The sequence below is a fragment of the Actinia tenebrosa genome, unplaced genomic scaffold, assembly GCF_029948245.1.
Source record: "Actinia tenebrosa isolate PJP-AT-01 unplaced genomic scaffold, QUT_ActTen_1.0 PGA_scaffold0__85_contigs__length_37466705, whole genome shotgun sequence".
Taxonomy (NCBI): Eukaryota; Metazoa; Cnidaria; class Anthozoa; order Actiniaria; family Actiniidae; genus Actinia; species Actinia tenebrosa.
The window spans coordinates 12,796,509-12,815,952 of NW_028292569.1; the positions used below are offsets into that span (position 1 = coordinate 12,796,509).

General features: G+C 39.3%; 2 protein-coding genes across 4 annotated transcripts in view; one reads left to right on the plus strand and one right to left on the minus strand.

Annotated features, from left to right (window-relative positions):
• LOC116286800 (ubiquitin carboxyl-terminal hydrolase 9X) overlaps window positions 1–14,305 on the plus strand; it is a 38,908-nt gene extending 24,603 nt beyond the window's left edge. For all 3 annotated transcript variants that reach the window (XM_031693381.2, XM_031693383.2, XM_031693382.2), the window contains exons 35-66: window positions 193–252; window positions 496–602; window positions 703–811; window positions 1,159–1,214; window positions 1,422–1,512; window positions 1,763–1,915; window positions 2,451–2,514; window positions 2,694–2,840; window positions 2,990–3,108; window positions 3,214–3,509; window positions 3,849–4,022; window positions 4,490–4,631; window positions 5,019–5,104; window positions 5,189–5,280; window positions 5,623–5,761; window positions 5,877–5,955; window positions 6,195–6,259; window positions 6,447–6,547; window positions 7,010–7,149; window positions 7,533–7,621; window positions 7,934–8,072; window positions 8,482–8,578; window positions 8,992–9,131; window positions 9,523–9,687; window positions 10,185–10,337; window positions 10,743–10,802; window positions 10,873–10,981; window positions 11,322–11,430; window positions 11,828–11,921; window positions 12,284–12,360; window positions 13,131–13,200; window positions 13,287–14,305. In XM_031693381.2, coding sequence (XP_031549241.1) covers window positions 193–252; window positions 496–602; window positions 703–811; window positions 1,159–1,214; window positions 1,422–1,512; window positions 1,763–1,915; window positions 2,451–2,514; window positions 2,694–2,840; window positions 2,990–3,108; window positions 3,214–3,509; window positions 3,849–4,022; window positions 4,490–4,631; window positions 5,019–5,104; window positions 5,189–5,280; window positions 5,623–5,761; window positions 5,877–5,955; window positions 6,195–6,259; window positions 6,447–6,547; window positions 7,010–7,149; window positions 7,533–7,621; window positions 7,934–8,072; window positions 8,482–8,578; window positions 8,992–9,131; window positions 9,523–9,687; window positions 10,185–10,337; window positions 10,743–10,802; window positions 10,873–10,981; window positions 11,322–11,430; window positions 11,828–11,921; window positions 12,284–12,360; window positions 13,131–13,200; window positions 13,287–13,514 — 3,750 coding nt within the window. In that variant the 3' untranslated portion in view covers window positions 13,515–14,305. The remainder of the gene's footprint in view (window positions 1–192; window positions 253–495; window positions 603–702; window positions 812–1,158; window positions 1,215–1,421; window positions 1,513–1,762; window positions 1,916–2,450; window positions 2,515–2,693; window positions 2,841–2,989; window positions 3,109–3,213; window positions 3,510–3,848; window positions 4,023–4,489; window positions 4,632–5,018; window positions 5,105–5,188; window positions 5,281–5,622; window positions 5,762–5,876; window positions 5,956–6,194; window positions 6,260–6,446; window positions 6,548–7,009; window positions 7,150–7,532; window positions 7,622–7,933; window positions 8,073–8,481; window positions 8,579–8,991; window positions 9,132–9,522; window positions 9,688–10,184; window positions 10,338–10,742; window positions 10,803–10,872; window positions 10,982–11,321; window positions 11,431–11,827; window positions 11,922–12,283; window positions 12,361–13,130; window positions 13,201–13,286) is intronic.
• On the minus strand, window positions 13,747–18,350 carry LOC116286801 (uncharacterized). The gene is made up of 2 exons (XM_031693384.2): window positions 18,106–18,350; window positions 13,747–16,431 (listed from the first exon to the last, which is right to left on the minus strand). The coding sequence occupies exons 1-2, from the start codon at window positions 18,254–18,256 to the stop codon at window positions 15,170–15,172; spliced, it is 1,413 nt and encodes a 470-aa protein (XP_031549244.1). The 5' UTR covers window positions 18,257–18,350; the 3' UTR covers window positions 13,747–15,169.
• Window positions 18,351–19,444: the final 1,094 nt, after the last annotated feature.

Sequence of the window (19,444 nt, forward strand, 5' to 3'; positions counted from 1 at the left end):
ACTCACTCCAATCTCTAGACATTGGACTAGCACATGATAATACAGTGCAGAAATGGTACAAAACATATTCATTGATGAGGTGTAACGTGAATAAGCACATTAGATCATATATTTTAATGAATTTTTGTGCTATATAAGTAATAAGATTATTATTATTATTATTATTGAATGTGTTTTCCTTATCATTTTCAGCCTGGTACTGGTAAAATACTAGACCAGAGTGACGCAGAACTAGCCAGAGAAGCACTTGAGGTTGGTTTAGTATTGTATGGTGGTTTATTCTCCTTACACTTCCATTAATGGCTGATCTTTCGCCTTTTATGATCACAGGCCAAACTAGTTTCAGCAAGGTCATACCTTGTTACTGGGTCAATGTTACTGATCAAAATAACCGGCAAGGCAAAGATTTGATCAGACAAGTCCCAGTTCTGGCCAGACATTCTGATATTCAGCCTTTATTTTAAGCCATGCTAATATCTTCACTTATTCCCCCAGGTGCTGACTGTGTGTTTGGCGTTATGCCCAAGTGCACTAGATTCTCTAAGTAAGGATAAGACCTGGCAGTGCTTTGTAATAGATGTACTCATTCTTTGTCAGAGCAGGTAATAAATTCATTGTAGCTAGATGTGTGCAAAATAATTAAAAGTTGCTTTATGGTGCTTGTTTGAAGAAAAGTATTAAATACTTGTCTTATTTCACCAGATCTGTTCGGTACAGTGCTGCAGACCAGTTCTTTCTAATGGCTACCAGATGTTCTAACGGACACAGACCAATCGTATTCTTCATTACTCTTTTATTTACAGTTTTAATGGTTAGTTTTCCATCGCTAATATTACTACATAGTTATGTAATAATATAATATAGACTTGTTGCACACACAACTTCTCTAGTATAGACCTTCATAGCTTCAAAACCCCCAGGAACATTTGCTGTTCATTCCAAAGAAACAATTTCTACAGGGGTATATCAGCATGTTCAGCTGTGAAATTGTCAAGGTTTATCTTATTGGAGTCACTTTTTTCCACATTCTTAAGGCAGCAAGGGGGCACAGATACTGTACCATAGTTATGCAGCCCTAGATCTAGCTGCGGCAGCTCTCTAATGAGGGAGTGGTATTATATGCTAATTTCTTATACCGTATTGTAATTGTTGTTTCAGAACACTGTGAAGGAACATCCTCTCCATTCCCATCATTATTTTAATTTACTGTGCAGGTAAGTAATTGACTATTATCTAAACCATTACTCTGGTAAGGTATGGATATCATACAAAGAAACCATGCTAAAACCTGATTTTAAAGAGTTTACTGCCAATTGCCCATCCCCCCACCCCACCCCCCTATGAAATATTCACCTTCTCTTACTAATGCAGAATGCAGACACTGGGTTTGATTACTATATTATTATTTTGTTTTGCTTCAGACTTCTAAGTCATGCTTATATGACCCATTGTCCACTGTCCACCACTGAAGTACTGCTGAAGAATGAGATCGGCTGGTTAAAGAAAACAAAGGTAACAATAACGAGCTGTTTTATTCGTTTTATTATATAGAACTTTACGAATTTTATTTTGGTATTGAATTTATTTACGCAAAAAGAAAGACGGCCTCAGGATCTAGCAGCCAACTTTGCACGTGCGGATGGCATTAGCACTGTGCTCCGTTCACTAATAAATCACAGCTTTTGACCAATCAGCATGCATGTATACTTATTAAGATATTTGTAAATGGCTGACTGGTTGTGTTGTTTGTGGTGTATATCAGGAGGCAGTGCTCGCTGCAGATGAAGGGGATACAGTAGTTGACGAGACATTGTTGGAAGGTCATCTGGGGATTACCAGAGAACTGCTGCTCTTCCAAGACTCTCACAATAAGCTAGTTATTGGATCACAGTCTGGTGGACCAAGCCTAATCAAGGTTTGTATTATGAGCAATATATTATCAATATTATCTTCATCACCTATTGTTATTCATCATGATAATACATATATCACCATCATCTATCATTGGTATGACGAAGTTGTCATCCATCATCATCAACATTTATCATCATCATCATCCATCATTGGTTTCATCTATCATCATCATAGACATTATTTTATCATCATCAACATTATGAAGTGTCAGTTCAATAAAGAAGACCAATAGTTTTGGTCGAAAGGTCAATATTTTTATTATTTTGAAGTTTATTTCATCCTCATCATTGTCATCATCATCATCATCTCATTATTCTCATCATAGTCATCATCATCCCATTATCCTCATCATAGTCATCATCATCCCATTATCCTCATCATTGTCATCATCATCATCTCATATCCTCATCATTGTCATCATCATCATCCCATTATCCTCATCATAGTCATCATCATCATCCCATTATCCTCATCATAGTCATCATCATCATCATCATCGCACATCTTTATGGACATTTTAACTTTTTGTTTTACAGGAACTAATTGAAGATTTTATTTTCCCTGCATCCAAGATAGTATTGGAGGCTAAAAATGGAAACAGTAAGTGATGATATATTTTACTAACTATTTCAACCTGACTTTAACATTCAACACGGTCTTTTTTCCCCGTTCTTGTTAATATTAGTTGAAAATTATTTGTCGTATAAATCTAAGATACTTATTTAAAAACTTAACTTATGTAAAAATTATTTTTATTTTTTACTACCCATTTGTTTTAGATGATATCTGGAACCGTCGTGTGACATCAATCTGCTCCACTCCTCCCACCCTAGTGGCAGGATTTGACCTTCTCGTGTCCCTGTGTTCTGGATGTTTAGAGAACCTGAGGCTGTTATCAGACATTCTTACAGATATGTATTACTCAGGTTAGTTTTACCATACCATGTTGGGAGAATCAGGGGTAGTTATGATATCAATTGGTATGGTATCGATTGGTATGGTTACAAATTAATTCACGAGGAGGGGACGCACTGTGGTATATTGATTGACTTGTTATCTTTCCTTCGTAAACCAGATGATACAGTGGTGACTGAATGGGAACACCTTCCACCCATTGGCCCTCGGCCACACAATGGATTTGTAGGATTGAAAAACGCTGGAGCAACTTGTTATATGAACTCTGTGATCCAACAGGTTTGTAGATGCTTTCTTTCTTTCTTTCTTTCTTTCTTTCTTTCTTTCTTTCTTTCTTTCTTTCTTTCTATTTTCTAACCTATGCAGTACATATACTTTTTCTAGCTCTTCATGATCCCTGAACTTCGCAAAGGAGTACTCCTGGTAGAAGGTGCTGTGAGTGATGAAGACGAAGAACTCGTTCATCTTGAAGAAAAATCAGAAAGCGAAAGCACAGTGGACACAGGGTACCAGTCTGAGGAGAGCAGAGAAAATGACTCAGAGAACAAGGAAAAGGATAAAGCACAAGAAAGGAAGGAGTATCAAATAGGAGTTCTTCGGCAGATTCAGTTCATTTTTGGTCATTTAGCTCACAGTCAACTACAGTTTCATATCCCTAAAGGATTCTGGAATACTTTCAAGTGAGTTGTTCCATTGTAAGGCGTACTAGTTTAATGTTTGCTTATGATTATTTTATTAACGTTGTTGTTGGGGATGATTTTTTTGCACGCTGATTAGAGCAAGTGATGGTGATGGTGACGATCATGTTGCCGATGATGATGATGATGTTTTGATGGTGATGATGATGATAATGATTTGTGATGATGATATTGTTGACAATTATGTATGATAATGATGGTGGAGATGGAGATGGAGATGATTCTGCATCATGAAGATGATGATGATGATTCTGCATCATGAGGATGATGCACGATGATGACGATGATAGCTCTATTTAACATAACAACTTTAATCTTTAGATTATTTGGAGAACCTGTAAACCTCCGTGAACAACATGATGCATTAGAGTTCTTCAATAACCTGGTCGATAATCTAGACGAAGGTTTAAAGTTTCTAGGCCATGAACCCATCTTCTCTAAAGTCCTTGGTGGTGCTTTCGCTGATCAGAAGATCTGCAAGGGATGTCCTCACCGGTAAGCAATAGCCAGACCAACTTATCTCCACCTCCCTGTGAAACGACCTCCACCTCTCTATGAAACGACCGATCTGTAGAAGCTAAACCAACGCAAGGATTCAATTACTATTGGTCTTAATACCTCTATAATGCGACCTTTATGAAATAAAAGACCTTTGATTTGTGCCAAAATTCTAAGATATTCAGTGGTACCTGTATTATGCGAACACCTTCAGGATCTTGCCTGGTGTCCGCTTAATAGAAGTATCACCGTACTTTAATTACGGAGACATTTTATATCATTAAAGCCACAACCACCTGATGTTAGCAAAGACCTGCTTTAATCGACCACCTTGTATTAGGAAGGCTTGGTTTAATCGACCATTTAGACCTGTGTCAATCGACCATTTCTTTATTAGAAAGACCTATGTTAATCGACCATCTTTTAACAAACGACTAGCTGTAATAGTCATGTTCTCTTGTCAGGTACTCCCGTGAGGCGCCTTTCATCGCGCTCAACGTAGATATTCGCAACCACCAAAGCCTGACAGACTCCATGGAACAGTTCGTTAAAGGAGATTTACTCGAAGGTGCTAATGCGTATCACTGCGAGAAATGCAACAAAAAGGTGGGTACAACACGGCTTTTGTGTACAATATGTTAGATGAGGCTGTAAGCCGTGTGGGATGGGCTCGGAAATCGTATAAGAACAAAATACGGCTTACAGCCTCATCTATCATGTACTACTTTTTCGTGGGATTGCCAGCTCACTAGATACACCGTGCTGACGAGGCCCAATACAGGCCGAAACAGCTGTCCACGGTTTCTTGTTGAGCTGGCTCATTTTACGCGACTTGAAGTTGTGAAAGGCCCATTGGCCCTCATCTTCAGTCGTTTCATATAAGGCTCGTAATTTACCTATTACGCATGTTCTTATACAATATGTTACAGTAACAACGTACCATGACCGTGTCTTCTCTAATCCTACTGATATTTCTACTGGTTTTTTCCCCAGGTGGACACCGTCAAACGCATGTGTATTAGTAGACTTCCTCGTATCATGGCGATACAACTGAAACGATTTGATTATGACTGGGAAAGGTTAGTAACTTAATTTATCTCTACCTCAAACATACCCCGGCAGGATATTCCAGATTCTCTAATGCAAGCTTTCTTTGTTTATAGGGAGTGTGCCGTCAAGTTTAACGACTACTTCGAATTCCCCCGAGAGATAGACATGGAGCCGTTCACTGAGATTGGTTTAGCCAAATCTGAAGGTAAAAAAAGAATTTTTTCTTGTGCAGCAAATTTAGATCCGCAATATTAGATCATTCATCGTGGTAACCGTTCGAAGTGGGTTTGCACGTGACCAGAAACCTATTTGCGGTTTTGTCAAATATATACCCAGAAAGTAATATACAGTGGTGCCTCAATTGACCCTTCATCAAGTGGACATCACTTTATTGAATGAACAGCTTCATGGGTCACCATCTTTCTTCCCATATTTGCAATATAACGAACCTCTATAACATGGACACCAGGTAAGGTCCAGAAGGTGTCCGCTTAATACAGGTACCACTACATTAACGTATATTGTTTTTGTCATTGATGATTTCTAGGCGAGGTAACATCAGAAGAGTTGATAATCGAGGATGATAAGCGATCATGTAATAGCGAGAATAAATATCGACTGACGGGGATCCTGGTACATAGCGGTCAGGCCAGCGGTGGACATTACTACTGTTATATACTACAAAGGTAAGTACGAGCTATCTGAGGCAAGTGGGGGACGAGGGCGTGTAGGATCTAGTACAGCGCAGCATAAAGAAATCATTGATTAATGATTTTTATGGTGTACTGTCAATTTTTTCAGGTCTAATCCAGAGGATGAAAGTCGCTGGTACAAATTTGATGATGGTGAAGTATCTGAATGCAAGATGGAAGATGATGAGGTTTGTACATATTGAAAACGCACGTTAGCACTACTGAACGGACAGACAGACAGACAAACAAACATGCGGACAAACGCACGGACAGACAGACAAATGGACGGACTGACGGACAGACAGACAGATCTACTGACACACATGAAGAAGGGCGAAGAACCTGTTTTAAATCTGTCAAAATCGTGACATATATATATATATATATATATATATATAATAATATAATAATTCTTGTTTTGCAACAGGAAATGAAAAATCAGTGTTTTGGTGGTGAATACATGGGTGAAGTGTTTGATCACATGCTTAAACGGTAAGTACTGTCACGCAACATTGTAGTTTCGTAATATCCAGAGCAGTGAAGTATTGTATTACTTCTAACATATCCCCGAGAGTCGCGTGACGAGTTGCGTGACGAGTGGCATGACAAATTGCGATTCCGTGTGCTACCCATATGTTACCGCATTTTATACTTTCGTTAACGCCCTTTTTTTCTGTAGGATGTCATATCGAAGACAGAAACGATGGTGGAATGCCTATATATTGTTTTATGAACGTCTAGATGTTATAGAACTCAACACTATGATGGAAACCGAGAAACGTAAGTACATCTATCCCTTAAAAGCATTGCGCGCAAGCTGATCGATAAACTGCCCTTCATAAACAGCGCGCAAAGTGACAGGTATGTAGGAGGTGAAATAGAAAAGTATTTCTTGAGACCACGTGCGCACAAAGCCAGTTTTCAAGTAAAACAGTATACTGATCGAAATATAGGAGAACCTGAAGCGAAAAATAACCGAAAAACTCTTCAGAAGTGCGCACAATATTTAGGTACAATTGCGCAACTTGACGAAATAGTTTTTTTAGTGATTTTTGTATGAGTAGCCGTACTGTATCTTACCGTATCCGTAATTACGCGTTGTGATTGGTTGAATAACTGGAAGACAATGAAAAGCCATTTCAATGTTACGACATGTCACACCATGTACGTCTCTATCGCCATTTGAAACTGAAGACAAACTAATCGAATTGATATCTTCTTCATTTTTATCTCACCATCCAGCTCTCAAAGTACCAGTGCCCATCGAGCGAGCCGTGAGAAAACAAAATGTTCATTTCCTACACAATCGAATACAGTTCAGTCCAGAATATTTCCAGTTTATACGGAAACTCACCACAGCCAACGCAGGACAAGACAATGGGGTAAGTATCTTTTTCTACTACTCTATGATATTCTTCAAGAAAAATCACTCAATCAAAAAATAGATTGCGTCCTAAGATACCAACAAAGATATTTCTGATATTTGTTTTTGCTTAAAAGTAATCATGTAGAAATTTTTAATCAAAAAATCTTCAACAGTATATTAAGGTTCACTGTCCCATTCTTGTCCGCCATGTTGAACAAAATATGTGGGATCTGGGAATGACAAATGCCTTCGCCTATGATTCTGAGACTCGTTTTTTTAACAGGGGACTTCTAAAATATCGGGTTAGGAATTCAACTGACCTCAAAATAAATTGACTGAAGTAAAACCCTGGGTGTATCATGACATGATTGATTATTCGTTGTATGTTGTGTTTTTCAGCCCGATTCGTTAGAATTAGGAATGATAAGTATCAAACTACTGTCACGATTCCTGTTCTCGACTGGTTTTCACACCAAGAAGATTGTCAGGTATGTGTCGAATTATCTTGTTATATTATCATGCGTCTATCATGTATCTCGAATGTTAACACTCAGCGTGTATCATTACAAAAACATGCTGCAGAAAAAAGAGATAATTCAAGATTTCTCTAACATTTCACAATGATTTGCAATTTATGGCTAAACAAAATTCCAGAATTGCTATTTTAACACGAGAAAAATCTCACAAGCCTTCACAATTCAGCCAGCTGTTGCGTACGATGACTATGAGTGCTTGTTTCATCAGCGCTCAAAGGATTATGGTCATGGCTGGATCTCTAACAGTTCTTATTGTTTGTCTAGGGGACCTGCTAATGAATGGTATGATGCAGTGTGCGTACTTCTTCGGTCCGACGCTGCAATTCGCCTTTGGTTCGGAGAACTGTTGTTCACTCATCCTGAACGCTTCAGTGAGTATCTCTTGGAAAGTCCAACAGCTGAGGTAAGTCGTTTATCTTTCTGCCCGTCATCACTCGTCCTAGCTTCTGAATTGATACAGTAGATTTGGTATGACTGTCAAAAGATACGATCACGATACGTCCTTTTGACCAATCACACTGCAAGGAATCACTGTTCATCCAATCAGAATACTGGGACGCTGTCTCGGCACGTCCTTACCGTTACTTTTTCACGGTCATTTAAAACTTGCTCTACCTATTACCTCGGTCTTACTATCATTTCCTAGCTCACTCTAGTCAAAGTTTTTCTCCTTTCCGTCCTTGCGTATCGGTGGATGGCTCTTTCAACTATTGTATTTGAGAGGCTATCTGTTTGTCGTTCTTCAGTCCGTTCGTTCGTCCGTCCGTTTAGTATAGCATATGGTAATTTTCATCGACGATTGTTTGTTTCAGGTGCGCAGTGCTTTCGCTAAGATCCTGGTCTTCCTGGCCCATCATTCCTTACAAGACGGACCCTGTGGACCATTACCAGGAATACCAGAAGGCGCAGGTATGGTTTCAATATTAATGTTAACTGGAATATGTTGTAGTGACGGACCTTTTCAATCTCAAATTCCTTTTTTTCCTTTTTGGAGCTACTTCTCAATTTAATGAAGTTTAACGTTTGTACTGCTCTCTGTCATCCTTTTTTATGAAATATTCTTGGTTTATGTTTGACAAAAGACAAACAATAAGAAATATACGAGATACACTCTATTGCCTTCAAACAATAGCTGCCTTTGGATCAGTTTCTATACTTTTAATGTATTGACCCAAATGCCTCGACTCGAAGCAATTGTTTGAAGGCAATAGATTTTAACTCTAATAGTTGCTATTGAACTATAACTCGATGTGGGACATCAGCAATTGTTTTGTTAGTACCCATTAGTTTATTGTTGTTTTTTTATCGATATTTCCATGTAGTACATAACCAAGCTGGTCTAAGTGAATACATCCTGATAGCTGTGCTGAACCTTCTCAAGAAAGAAGTACCTGAACACGGCAGGCATGTACAGCAGTATTTTCAGTTCTTTCTGATGTATGCTGGCCTTGGGCCACAAGAGGTAACTATTTAGTCATTCTTATAGCTACGTTTGGTTTCGTTTTCCGGAAGTTGATATTTCCCGCTTTTTTTCCACTGGTAAGCGCGCATGCAATTTCCCGGAAGTTGAGATTTCCCGCTTTTTTCCACTGGTAAGCGCGCATGCAATTTCCCGGAAGTTGAGATTTCCCGCTTTTTTCCACTGGTAGACGCGCATGCACTTTCCCGGAAGTTGAGATTTCCCGCTTTTTTCTACTGGTAAGCGCGCATTCAATGGCCGCTTGTCAGCGTGCGTATCATTTGCCGCAAGTTTTAGTTATTCAAACTGTTGTTACTAAGCCATTCTCGCTTGCCCTTATTATCACCCTTGGTCTCGTTCCCCTCTATTTAATGTTCTGTATTCGTTGTTTCAGAAAATACAGCTACTTAAACTCAATGTGCCAGCAACATTCATGCTCGTCGCGATAGACGAAGGTCCTGGTCCCTCTATTCGTTTTGCTGAGCTTGGCAAACTGTATGCTGTTGTGTCACAGTTGCTACGGAGCTGTGATGTATCAGTCAGGACACAGTCTTCCACGGTAAGGAGAGAAAGAGGTTGACTGATCATGAGGATAACGGGGTAGTTCTGGTTATGGTTGTCATGATAATGGTGGTAGTGGTGATGATGATGATGGTGGCGATGATGATGGTAGTGATGATGGTAGTGGTGATGATGATGACGATGTGATGATAGTGATGATGATGATGGTAGTGATGATGGTAGTGGTGATGGTGGTGTTGATGATGGTGGTGATAATAGTGATGTTGATGGTAGTGATGGTGGTAGTGGTGATGATGATGATGATAGTAATGATGATGGTATTGGTAATGATGATGATGTTGGTGGTCGTGGTGATGATGGTGTTGATGATGGTGGTGGTGATGATGATGATTCTGATTCTGATGATGATGATGTGATGATGGTGGTTGTACTGATGATGGCTATGGTTATAGTGATAATGTGTTGGTGTTCATGTGATGGTGATGATAGTGGTAGTACTGGTAGTGATTGTTTTATGTCTAATATTCTCCTCAGGGATCTGTACCTTTTCCCAACCCGTTCGGTGATGGTCAACCTCTGATGGAGGTCCCAACTGATGTCAGTGAAATATTATTTAACAAATTGTTGTACCTGAAAAAATTAATTGAAGACACCGCCTCGTCAGAAGAAACCATTCGCCTGCTGAAAGTAAGTCTTGAATGCTTTCCGTTGGTATTTTACCTCTCATACATCCTCGGTTTATAAAAACTATGTAACGTTTATAGATAAGATGTTATAACTGTGAAACGTTGCAGTACACGACATGTCATGGCGCACAAGATTACTGCTCATCCAATCAGAATACTAACACACACAGCACGGTCACGGTACAACCTTACCCGGCGTGCATTAATTACAATCATATCTACTCTAATCTGTTACAATTTTGACAGCATAATGTGGCATTTAACTGGCTTCCCATTACTGTCTCTCACATTTATGTATTACAATGTCCACTCAATATTAATATAAAAATATCTTCCAACATATCTACCTGTATACGCACCATGTTTCTTGCTCTTCTCTAAGACCAACTTCTGTTCATGTTTACAGTTCTGCTGTTGGGAAAACCCTCATTTCTCACGAGCCGTTCTTAGCGAGTTGCTTTGGCAGGTAAGTTGTTCTAATACATAATCATCTCAGAGTTCAGTGACTAATATCCTGCGTATGGTCGTGTTTTCAGGTGGCTTATTCATACACGTACGAGCTGAGGCCCTACTTTGATCTACTCTTACAAATGCTTCTTGTCAACGATTCATGGCAGAGTCACCGAATACACAACACCCTTCGAGGTTAGTAACGTTTATTCCCATTTATCCCACTTTCTCTCTTCCCCTCTTTTCACTACTTCCATTTGCTTTTCATTTCCATTCGGGACTTGGGCTTTATCTCTTGAGAAGGAGATTCTTTGTTTGAGTTGTATCCATATTCATGAGTCTTCTCATGCACAACTGTTAAACAAAGAAATAGTACTCTAGGGAATGACACATGGTCTGATATGGTGGAAATTATGCTCAAGCTAAAAAAAATCTTTTGTAAAAAAAAACAGTCGTTCTTCTTGACGTCCGCCTTCCTCCGCTCTGTCCTCCCCCCCTTCTCATCTCTCCCTCTCTGTATATCTATGTACCACAGGTATCCCAGATGATAGGGATGGATTGTTTGATATCATCCAACGGTCAAAGAATCACTACCAAAAACGAGCTTATCAATGCATGAAGTTCATGGTTGCCTTATTCAATAAGTAAGTACAGTTCCATCGCGGTGTATTTTGAATCCCGTTGTAGCTAAGTAACGTCGCTTCCAATGTTAACTAGGCAGCAGTTGAAGCACGGGTGGCGTAGCGGTGAGAGCGCTCGCTTTTCACCAATGCGACGCGGGCTCTAGTCCCGCCGTGCTCGGTGTTGTATGTGAGTAGAGTTGTTTGTTGGTTCTCTCCTGTTGTTCGAGGGTTTTTCCCCAGTTTTTCCGGTTTTCCACCCGCGAAAATCAACTTCTGAACTCCTGTGGTTGAAGAGCAACTGTTTGAAAATGCCACTGCTTTATTTATTTTACGGTTATTTATTTATTTATTTTATTTATTTATTAATGATGATCTCAAATCAATTAACCTGAGACTTTTTCTTCATTCTATCTCCTAGTTGTTCTTTGGCGCACCAAATTCTCCTTGGCTCACCAGACCTCAGAAGAAAATGGAACTGGGCAGTAGAATGGCTTGGTGATGAACTACATAGGGTATGTATGTATGGTAATACTACAGCTACTGTAGGGGTGTTTGTGTGTATTGGATTAACTGGGCAGTAGAATGGCTGGGTGATGAACTAGATAGGGTATGTATGTATGGTAATACTACAGCTATTGTAGGGGTGTTTGTATGTATTGGATTAACTGGGCAGTAGAATGGCTGGGTGATGAACTAGATAGGGTATGTATGCATGGTAATACTACAGCTCTTGTAGGTGTGTTTGTGTGTATTGGATTAACTGGGCAGTAGAATGGCTGGGTGATGAACTAGATAGGGTATGTATGTATGGTAATACTACAGCTATTGCAGGGGTGTTTGTGTCTATTGGATTAACTGCCATGTTTCTATTTAGCGACCTTATCCGGGAGGTGCGTCGTATACGTATAATAACTGGTCACCACCAGCACAGTCAAACGAGACGTCAAATGGGTAAGTGGCATCCGCATCATGCATCACCACCATCCGCATCATGCACATCATCATCATCATCATGTATCACCACCATCCGCATCATGCACATCATCATCATCATCATGTATCACCACCATCCGCATCATGCACATCATCATCATCATCATCATGTATCACCACCATCCGCATCATGCACATCATCATCATCATCATGTATCACCATCCGCATCATCACGATCATCATCATCATCATGTATCACCACCATCCGCATAATGCTCATCATCATCATCATCATGTATCACCACCATCCGCATCATGCACATCATCATCATTATCATCATCATCATGTATCACCATCCGCATCATGCACATCATCATCATCATCATGTATCACCACCATCCGCATCATGCACATCATCATCATCATCATGTATCACCACCATCCGCATCATGCACATCATCATCATCATCATGTATCACCACCATCCGCATCATGCACATCATCATCATCATGTATCACCACCATCCGCATCATGCACATCATCATCATCATCATGTATCACCACCATCCGCATCATGCACATCATCATCATCATCATGTATCACCACCATCCGCATCATGCACATCATCATCATTATCATCATCATCATGTATCACCATTAACATCATTATTATGGATCATCATCATGCATCATCATCATGCAATATCCATCATCATCATCACTCTCGTCGTCATCATCATTGACGTCCTTATCGATGCCGAAAAACGTTTCATTGTTTTTTTAGATACTTCTTGGAGCGTTCTAACAGCGCACGTCTGACCCTCGCCAAGGCCTGTGAATTGTGCCCCGAAGAGGTAAGAAAGTTATTATTCAAACAGTAGAAAACAAAGACATTAGTTTGATAAAACGTTGGAAAACTTATTCTAATTCTGAAACACAGGAACCAGAAGAAGAAGCAGAACATGAAGTGTCACCGGATGAATCCCAAGACCAGCCCCTTGATGAACAGGAACCGATATCTAAACCACAGCAGCCTTCTAATGAGGATCCTCCACCTTTTTCTGGTGACCCGCCTCCCCCTCCCGACGATGCAGCCCCTCCAACTGAAGAAGTGGTCGACGAGGAGAAGTCACCTAAAGAAATGCCAAATAATGAAGTGACGGATTAAAGATTGCTTGTGTATGACCCATTAAGTCTGTCCATCCGACCTTGCCTCTTGTCTTAGATGAATACCAATAAATAACTCATGATTGACAGCAAGAGGCAAAAAAGCCAATTAGAGAATAGCACATCCTTATATGGTCATCACAAAATCCAAGGCATTTGATTGGATGAACGAGAGGGGGATCCGAAAGTTATCCGATACACACGATATATTTCAAATGACAACTTTATGAAAATTCTGAAAATCTATAATTTATTTTATTTAATATCAGAAGCTTCACAAGAGTTGTATGCTATTATCTATAGAACCACGTACTAGGTAATAGATAATAGCAGACTGATGATAGCATCGTAGAGTATACAAGGGTGGGCTGAAGGGACTTTGATTTTCTAGAGAAATTTAGCTAAGTTTTTGATCGTTGTAAATTCATTATAAAAGGTCAAACCGTAAATTTCTGTTTTGACTAAGCACACAAACTCACAAGGGGGTTAAGTCCCTTATAAGTTTCTGCTAAGCACGTGTATTGTAATATCATATAGATCATAGGATAATATCGTTCAGCTATTGTTACATCCTGCAGTAAGCAGGCTTCTTATCAGTAGGAAACAAAAACGAAGCGCTGTGATTGGATGATTTGTGCCTTGAGTTTTGATTGGCTAAGAGCGGAAGCCATTCAAGAGCGTTTCATGTTTCCTACTCGTACGAAAACGTGTATAAAATTGAGAAAACGATGAAAATTTGTCTGATCGATGGATTTTTTGTAGCAAAGTAAATGAATGTGACATAAAAACTTATTATTCGAAGATAATCTCTTGTTTAAACCAGTAATTACTTCAGCTTCTTACCAGCTTCTTTTCATAACTTATCAAAGAGCCTGTGAACCAGTTGGTAAGTTGTCTGTATCAATACTAAATAGTTTTGGAGTAAACTGCGTATAAATGTTAAGAACTGGGCCTTGACGGCAGCGTGTTTGAGCATTCTAATTGGATGAAGAATGATTGACCTCGCACTCTGATTGGTTGGACGGTTGTCGTGACTTCCCCACCGTGACCGTGTCGTCCTGTTTCATTTTGTCATGCGAATTGTGCTCGACGCAAATCAAGTTACTTGTTTTGCTGTTAAAGGCTATAGTTTTAGGAAGAATTATTGTGAAAGACTAAAAAATAAGTAAAGATCGAATTGATTATGACCGCGTTAATTTCTTCTCGTTTTGCTTCTCTACCCCACCATAATGCGCTTGCAGATCTGCTTATGTACTTTTTGAAAGACCAGTCCTGGGTATGTCCATATATGTCTGTCTGTGTGAAACTCTTGTTCCACGAATTGGAAAGGTGTTGTTTAACGCCATTGTTAGATGGAGACCCTTTGATAGTTTAATGTAGAAAACGTGTTTCTTAAAAGTAGGTCACCCAGAAAGCTAAAAGGCACACTTTTCTCCTGCAATTTCTGTGATAAGCATTGTAAGTGTCGACTTGAATGAAATAAAGTTTTGTTTAGAATATATAAAGTATTCAGTTCAACCGACCACTGCCTCGGAGGGATTTTTGGAGTATTTTTCAACGTTTTCCCCAAAGCTTTCCGACCGCAGTAGTTCCGGAGTCCCAAGTGGAATCAAAAGAGGAACCTCTACGTGGTATCTGCGGCCCTGATAGAAGCTGCTAGACCTGATTTTTATCACCGTTAGCATCGTCTTTCTTGTCTTCTTTTATTTCAGTTTTCTTTGCTTCTATTTTATTCACTACTTTATCAATATCCGTATCACTGTCACTATCCAAATTTCCTTCAAATTTAACATCTTCTTGGGGCAAGCTGAACGAAAATCTACTGTCTTGATGTGCAATGTCTAGCAGTTTGATTTGGTTTTTGTTTAAGGTTTCTCCACCAGATTTAATTCCTTTGCGAACCCTGTAGCCTCGATACTGTGCTTGTATTTTGACAGCCGCTTCTGATTGGTTGATCTTGATTTTCCTGACCTTGTGCCCGCGATAACCAGCTTGGATGGTTGTTGATGCTTTGTGTTTTGTCTCGAGTTCTTTTCGATCATGATAACCACGATATGCTGCTTGGATTTTAACAGACGCTCCCTTTTTCATTTTCAGTTCTTTTCTATCTTTATAGCCTCTATAACCAGCTTGTATCTTACTAGAAGCCTTATTTTGGCGCGCTATTTCTTTTCGGTCCCGGTATCCCCTGTACCCTGCCTGTATTCTCTTTGCTGCCTCCTCTTTGTCGGGCAGTTTTTCATGCAACTTTTCTCCATTACAGTGACTACTAGAAAGAGAAGTGCCAAGAATCTTCTTCATACTACTTTGACTTCCTCTTCCTTTCCTCACCTGGTAACCTCTGAACCTTGCCTGGATCTTATTCGCCGCTTCGTTCTCATCTTCAATCTTAGCTTGCCTCGTATTTTCTCCATTCGTCTTTGTCCCTTTTCTCGCTTGATAACCTCGGAATCCTGCTTGAATTTTGGTCGCCGCTACGTTCTCATCCTGAAACCCAGTTTGTCTTGTTTGGTATTCTTTTCCAGTTTCCTCATGATCTTGTCCAGCTGTCTCTTTACCTCTCCTCACTCGCTGTCCTCTGAATCCTGCTTGAATTTTACTCGCAGCCTCGTTTTTATTCTTGATGTCTTTACGACACGCGTAACCACGGTAACCAGCTTGAATTTTCTCCGCTGAACGGTTTTGAAGCTCGATTTCCTGGCGCACCTTGTAGCCATGGAAACCAGCCTGAATTTTTAACGCAGCCTCGTCTTCGCTCAAAGTCGTTGCAGATGTGGGAGGAGGTTGAACACTAGTGCTCTTCAAGCTATCTTGTACCGTCATGTCAAGCAATTTGTTGGTGTTTTCAGGTCTGTTTGGTTCGTAGTGGTAAAACCCGTCAATTTGTGAACCAAGAAGACATTCATCGTAACCTCTCTCTGAAATAAAACAAATGATAGAATTGAAAAATGAAAAATGCGCAATCTTAACGCAACGAAGTGCAATAATTGTGCAAAGTGCAGTGCAACACTTTCAGCTAGGCTTTTAACTGATCCTACACGACTTATCCACTCTGATTCAGGTCACTGCTATACGTTCATCCTATCAAGGCAGGTGCGTTTTTACATTCCTATACGTTCATGCAATCTCAATCAGGCATATTCTTAAAGCGCAATTACATGGATTACATCATTTCTTTGCAATTTGTCTCACAACAGCGTTTAAAGGGTGCAACGGAGACGCAATCGTTTCGAAAAGTAGAAACTATAATCCTATTTTTCGCAACAATTACTGCCACTTGTTTAACAACATTTTTTTCCAAATTACACCGTCGGTTACACGCTGCAATACTATGCAACTTGTGTCGCAACGCCGTTGCAAGGCAAGTTGCAGAGAAAATTGCTCCTAGTAATCGCGCCTTTATTCCCATACGTTCTTCCAATCCATTTCAAGAATATTCTTATTCCCATACGTTCAGCCAATCCTTTCCAGGTGGATTCTTATTCCCATACGTTTATTCATTAAATCCATTATAGATACATTCTTATTCCTATACGCTGATCCTATCTGACTCAGGCCAATTATTATTCCAATTCTATTTCCATTCTGCTAGGACTTAAGTACTGAAAGGCTTTCCTTTATATTACTTCAATCCCGCCTGATCTTAATTACACCAGATCTAGGACACAAAATAAAAAAGCTCTCGAAATTAAGCAGATGACAAATTGGATAAAAGCGGAAACGAGATAAACCCTAAATTAAAAAATTTTTAAATGAAAGCAATGGTAGTAAAATTATCATAAAATATTTCAGCCAAATTTGCAAGTGATGTACAAAACAAATTGCTATTCATGTAAGTACGGTAGCTAGTCTTCACTGTGATTTGAATCTCAATGAGAACTCAAAATTACCAAAATTAAAAAAAAAATTAGGTGTCAGAAACCGGTCGGTTATTAAAAAATAAGACTAAAAAGAATTTTTTCCGATAAAAATTTGCTCGATAAAGCACAATTACCATTATTTAACACTAATAATTGCCAAACTGAGAATGAATCCAAAATCTCGACCGTCATCGGTACGAAATCTAAAGTCCTGATTATGAAACACTGAAAGGAATCGTTAATTATTATTATTTGCATTCGTGTTGTATTTTTTCAGTAAAGATTGAAGGTAACAAGTTGTACGTAAAGAGAACGATTCATCATTTCACTGACGGCTTACTGACCCTGTTTGAACATGATTAGCTCATGATGACAAAACCGTGATGTTGATCACAAATATCGACTTGGTTCGCTTCAAAACGCCAGATAAAACTAACTCCACAGTCTAATTGTTGTATAAATATGACCAGAGATCAGCGTTTTGATTTTAAATTTCCAATTCGGTAAAGCTCAAATATCGATCAAGTGGAGAAAATAAGCCGTGAAGAGAGAGTTAAACAGTACTGTTCACATCGTCACCTACTTCCAGAGAGGATGAAAAGAGTTGACATTAAATATTTTAAAATCTCCTAATCATGATACTGAAAAAGCTGGCCAATATTCTCAACGAATATCAAAGTTATAGCTAAAATGAATAAGAGTATATTCGTTAGTTTGTAAGTGTTTGACTACCTTGTCGTAAGACGAGTCTCTCTTTGAAATACTCTGCTGCAAATTTTGGTATGTTTGTAGGTTTTACTCGCAGCACTTCGAGTGTTAAGCCCTCAAGAAGATTTCTAAAGCCTTTGGGGACATCCAGTTTTGCCCTGTTATTAAATGCCATGTTTATAGGGGCTAGAGATTATCGAGGCTCAGGTTTGTTTTGGTGTTGAGCTTCGGCTTCGCGTTGCTTGGGAATCAGGTTTTTCTTATGGGCTGTTATCTTTATTAATGAGCCTATCGCTCTCACTGTGTCAACAATTTAAAGGGCTTTGCTTTATGATGACCAACATTCCTAAATCACCAAGGCTGAAATTAGACCACTGTACTATATTATTGATATCTAAAAACCTCACACTATGTAACCAACTACCATATGTCAACATGTATGACATACTGTTTAAGATATATATAAAGTGATCGGTTTGTTTGTTTTTGTTTTTTCTTTCTAACCATTTATGTATAATGAAATATTTGCAGACATGTAAAAATGTACTGCGTGATGAAAATTGAATATTTTAATAAATATTTTTTGAGCGCTTCTTCGAAAGAGATTTTCTGTCTTGCTATCTAACTCAAGGAAGGCCTGCATGCTTAGTAAAAACTTGAGAGGTCCGACTTGCGAGGTCTGGCGCACTCCACAGTATTATAATAGGAATATATGGCGCTCCAGGGACTGAGGGTCGTATCCACTGTTTGGATAGTGGTCGTAAAAATTAGTCCGGTTAAAAACCGGCGTCCAGAGGGTTCTAGGTAATCGGTGGGAGGGGGAGGGGGTTGGGGCGGATAGTCACTTTTAAAATGCTGCATGTCGACATGTATTTTCGTGATATGAAAAATAACTATTTATAACTGAAGTCTTGTTTGTACTATGTTATTAGCTTCTCATAGGTTCCGTATTTTGGACTCAATTTCGGAGAGTTACATAGGTTAAACGGTCCGCGGCGTCTTTCATCACACAATTGAACATTAATTCCTGAAGAAAGTAACGCATCAGTGTTTTTGATGCGGCAAAACGAAAGCAAAATTTTTGAATATCACTCTGGCTGACCTCTAATCGTAGAATATCTCGTCCTTTTCGCCTGTTTCTGCACTGTTCCTCCTATATATATTTTGCACAAGCCCCCAAACCGTACCGTGGAGGGAGGGGAAAGGGCTGGCCAATAAGAAGCAAATTATTTGATGCCGAGTAACACATACTGCTGAACCTGGTTAGAAAAATACCTTGACAGTGGAATAGTAATATTTTAATAACTTATTTTCAATAAGGATAGACAGAACACTTGGTTATATATACGCTTGATTGCAAAAA

Excerpts from the sequence above, each read along its gene's own strand:
- LOC116286801 (XM_031693384.2), bottom strand. The coding sequence starts at position 18,256 with ATGGCATTTAATAACAGGGCAAAACTGGATGTCCCCAAAGGCTTTAGA. Across the intron at positions 16,432-18,105 it reads GAGACTCGTCTTACGACAAG|AGAGAGGTTACGATGAATGT; the intron begins GTAGTCAAACAC and ends GTTTTATTTCAG.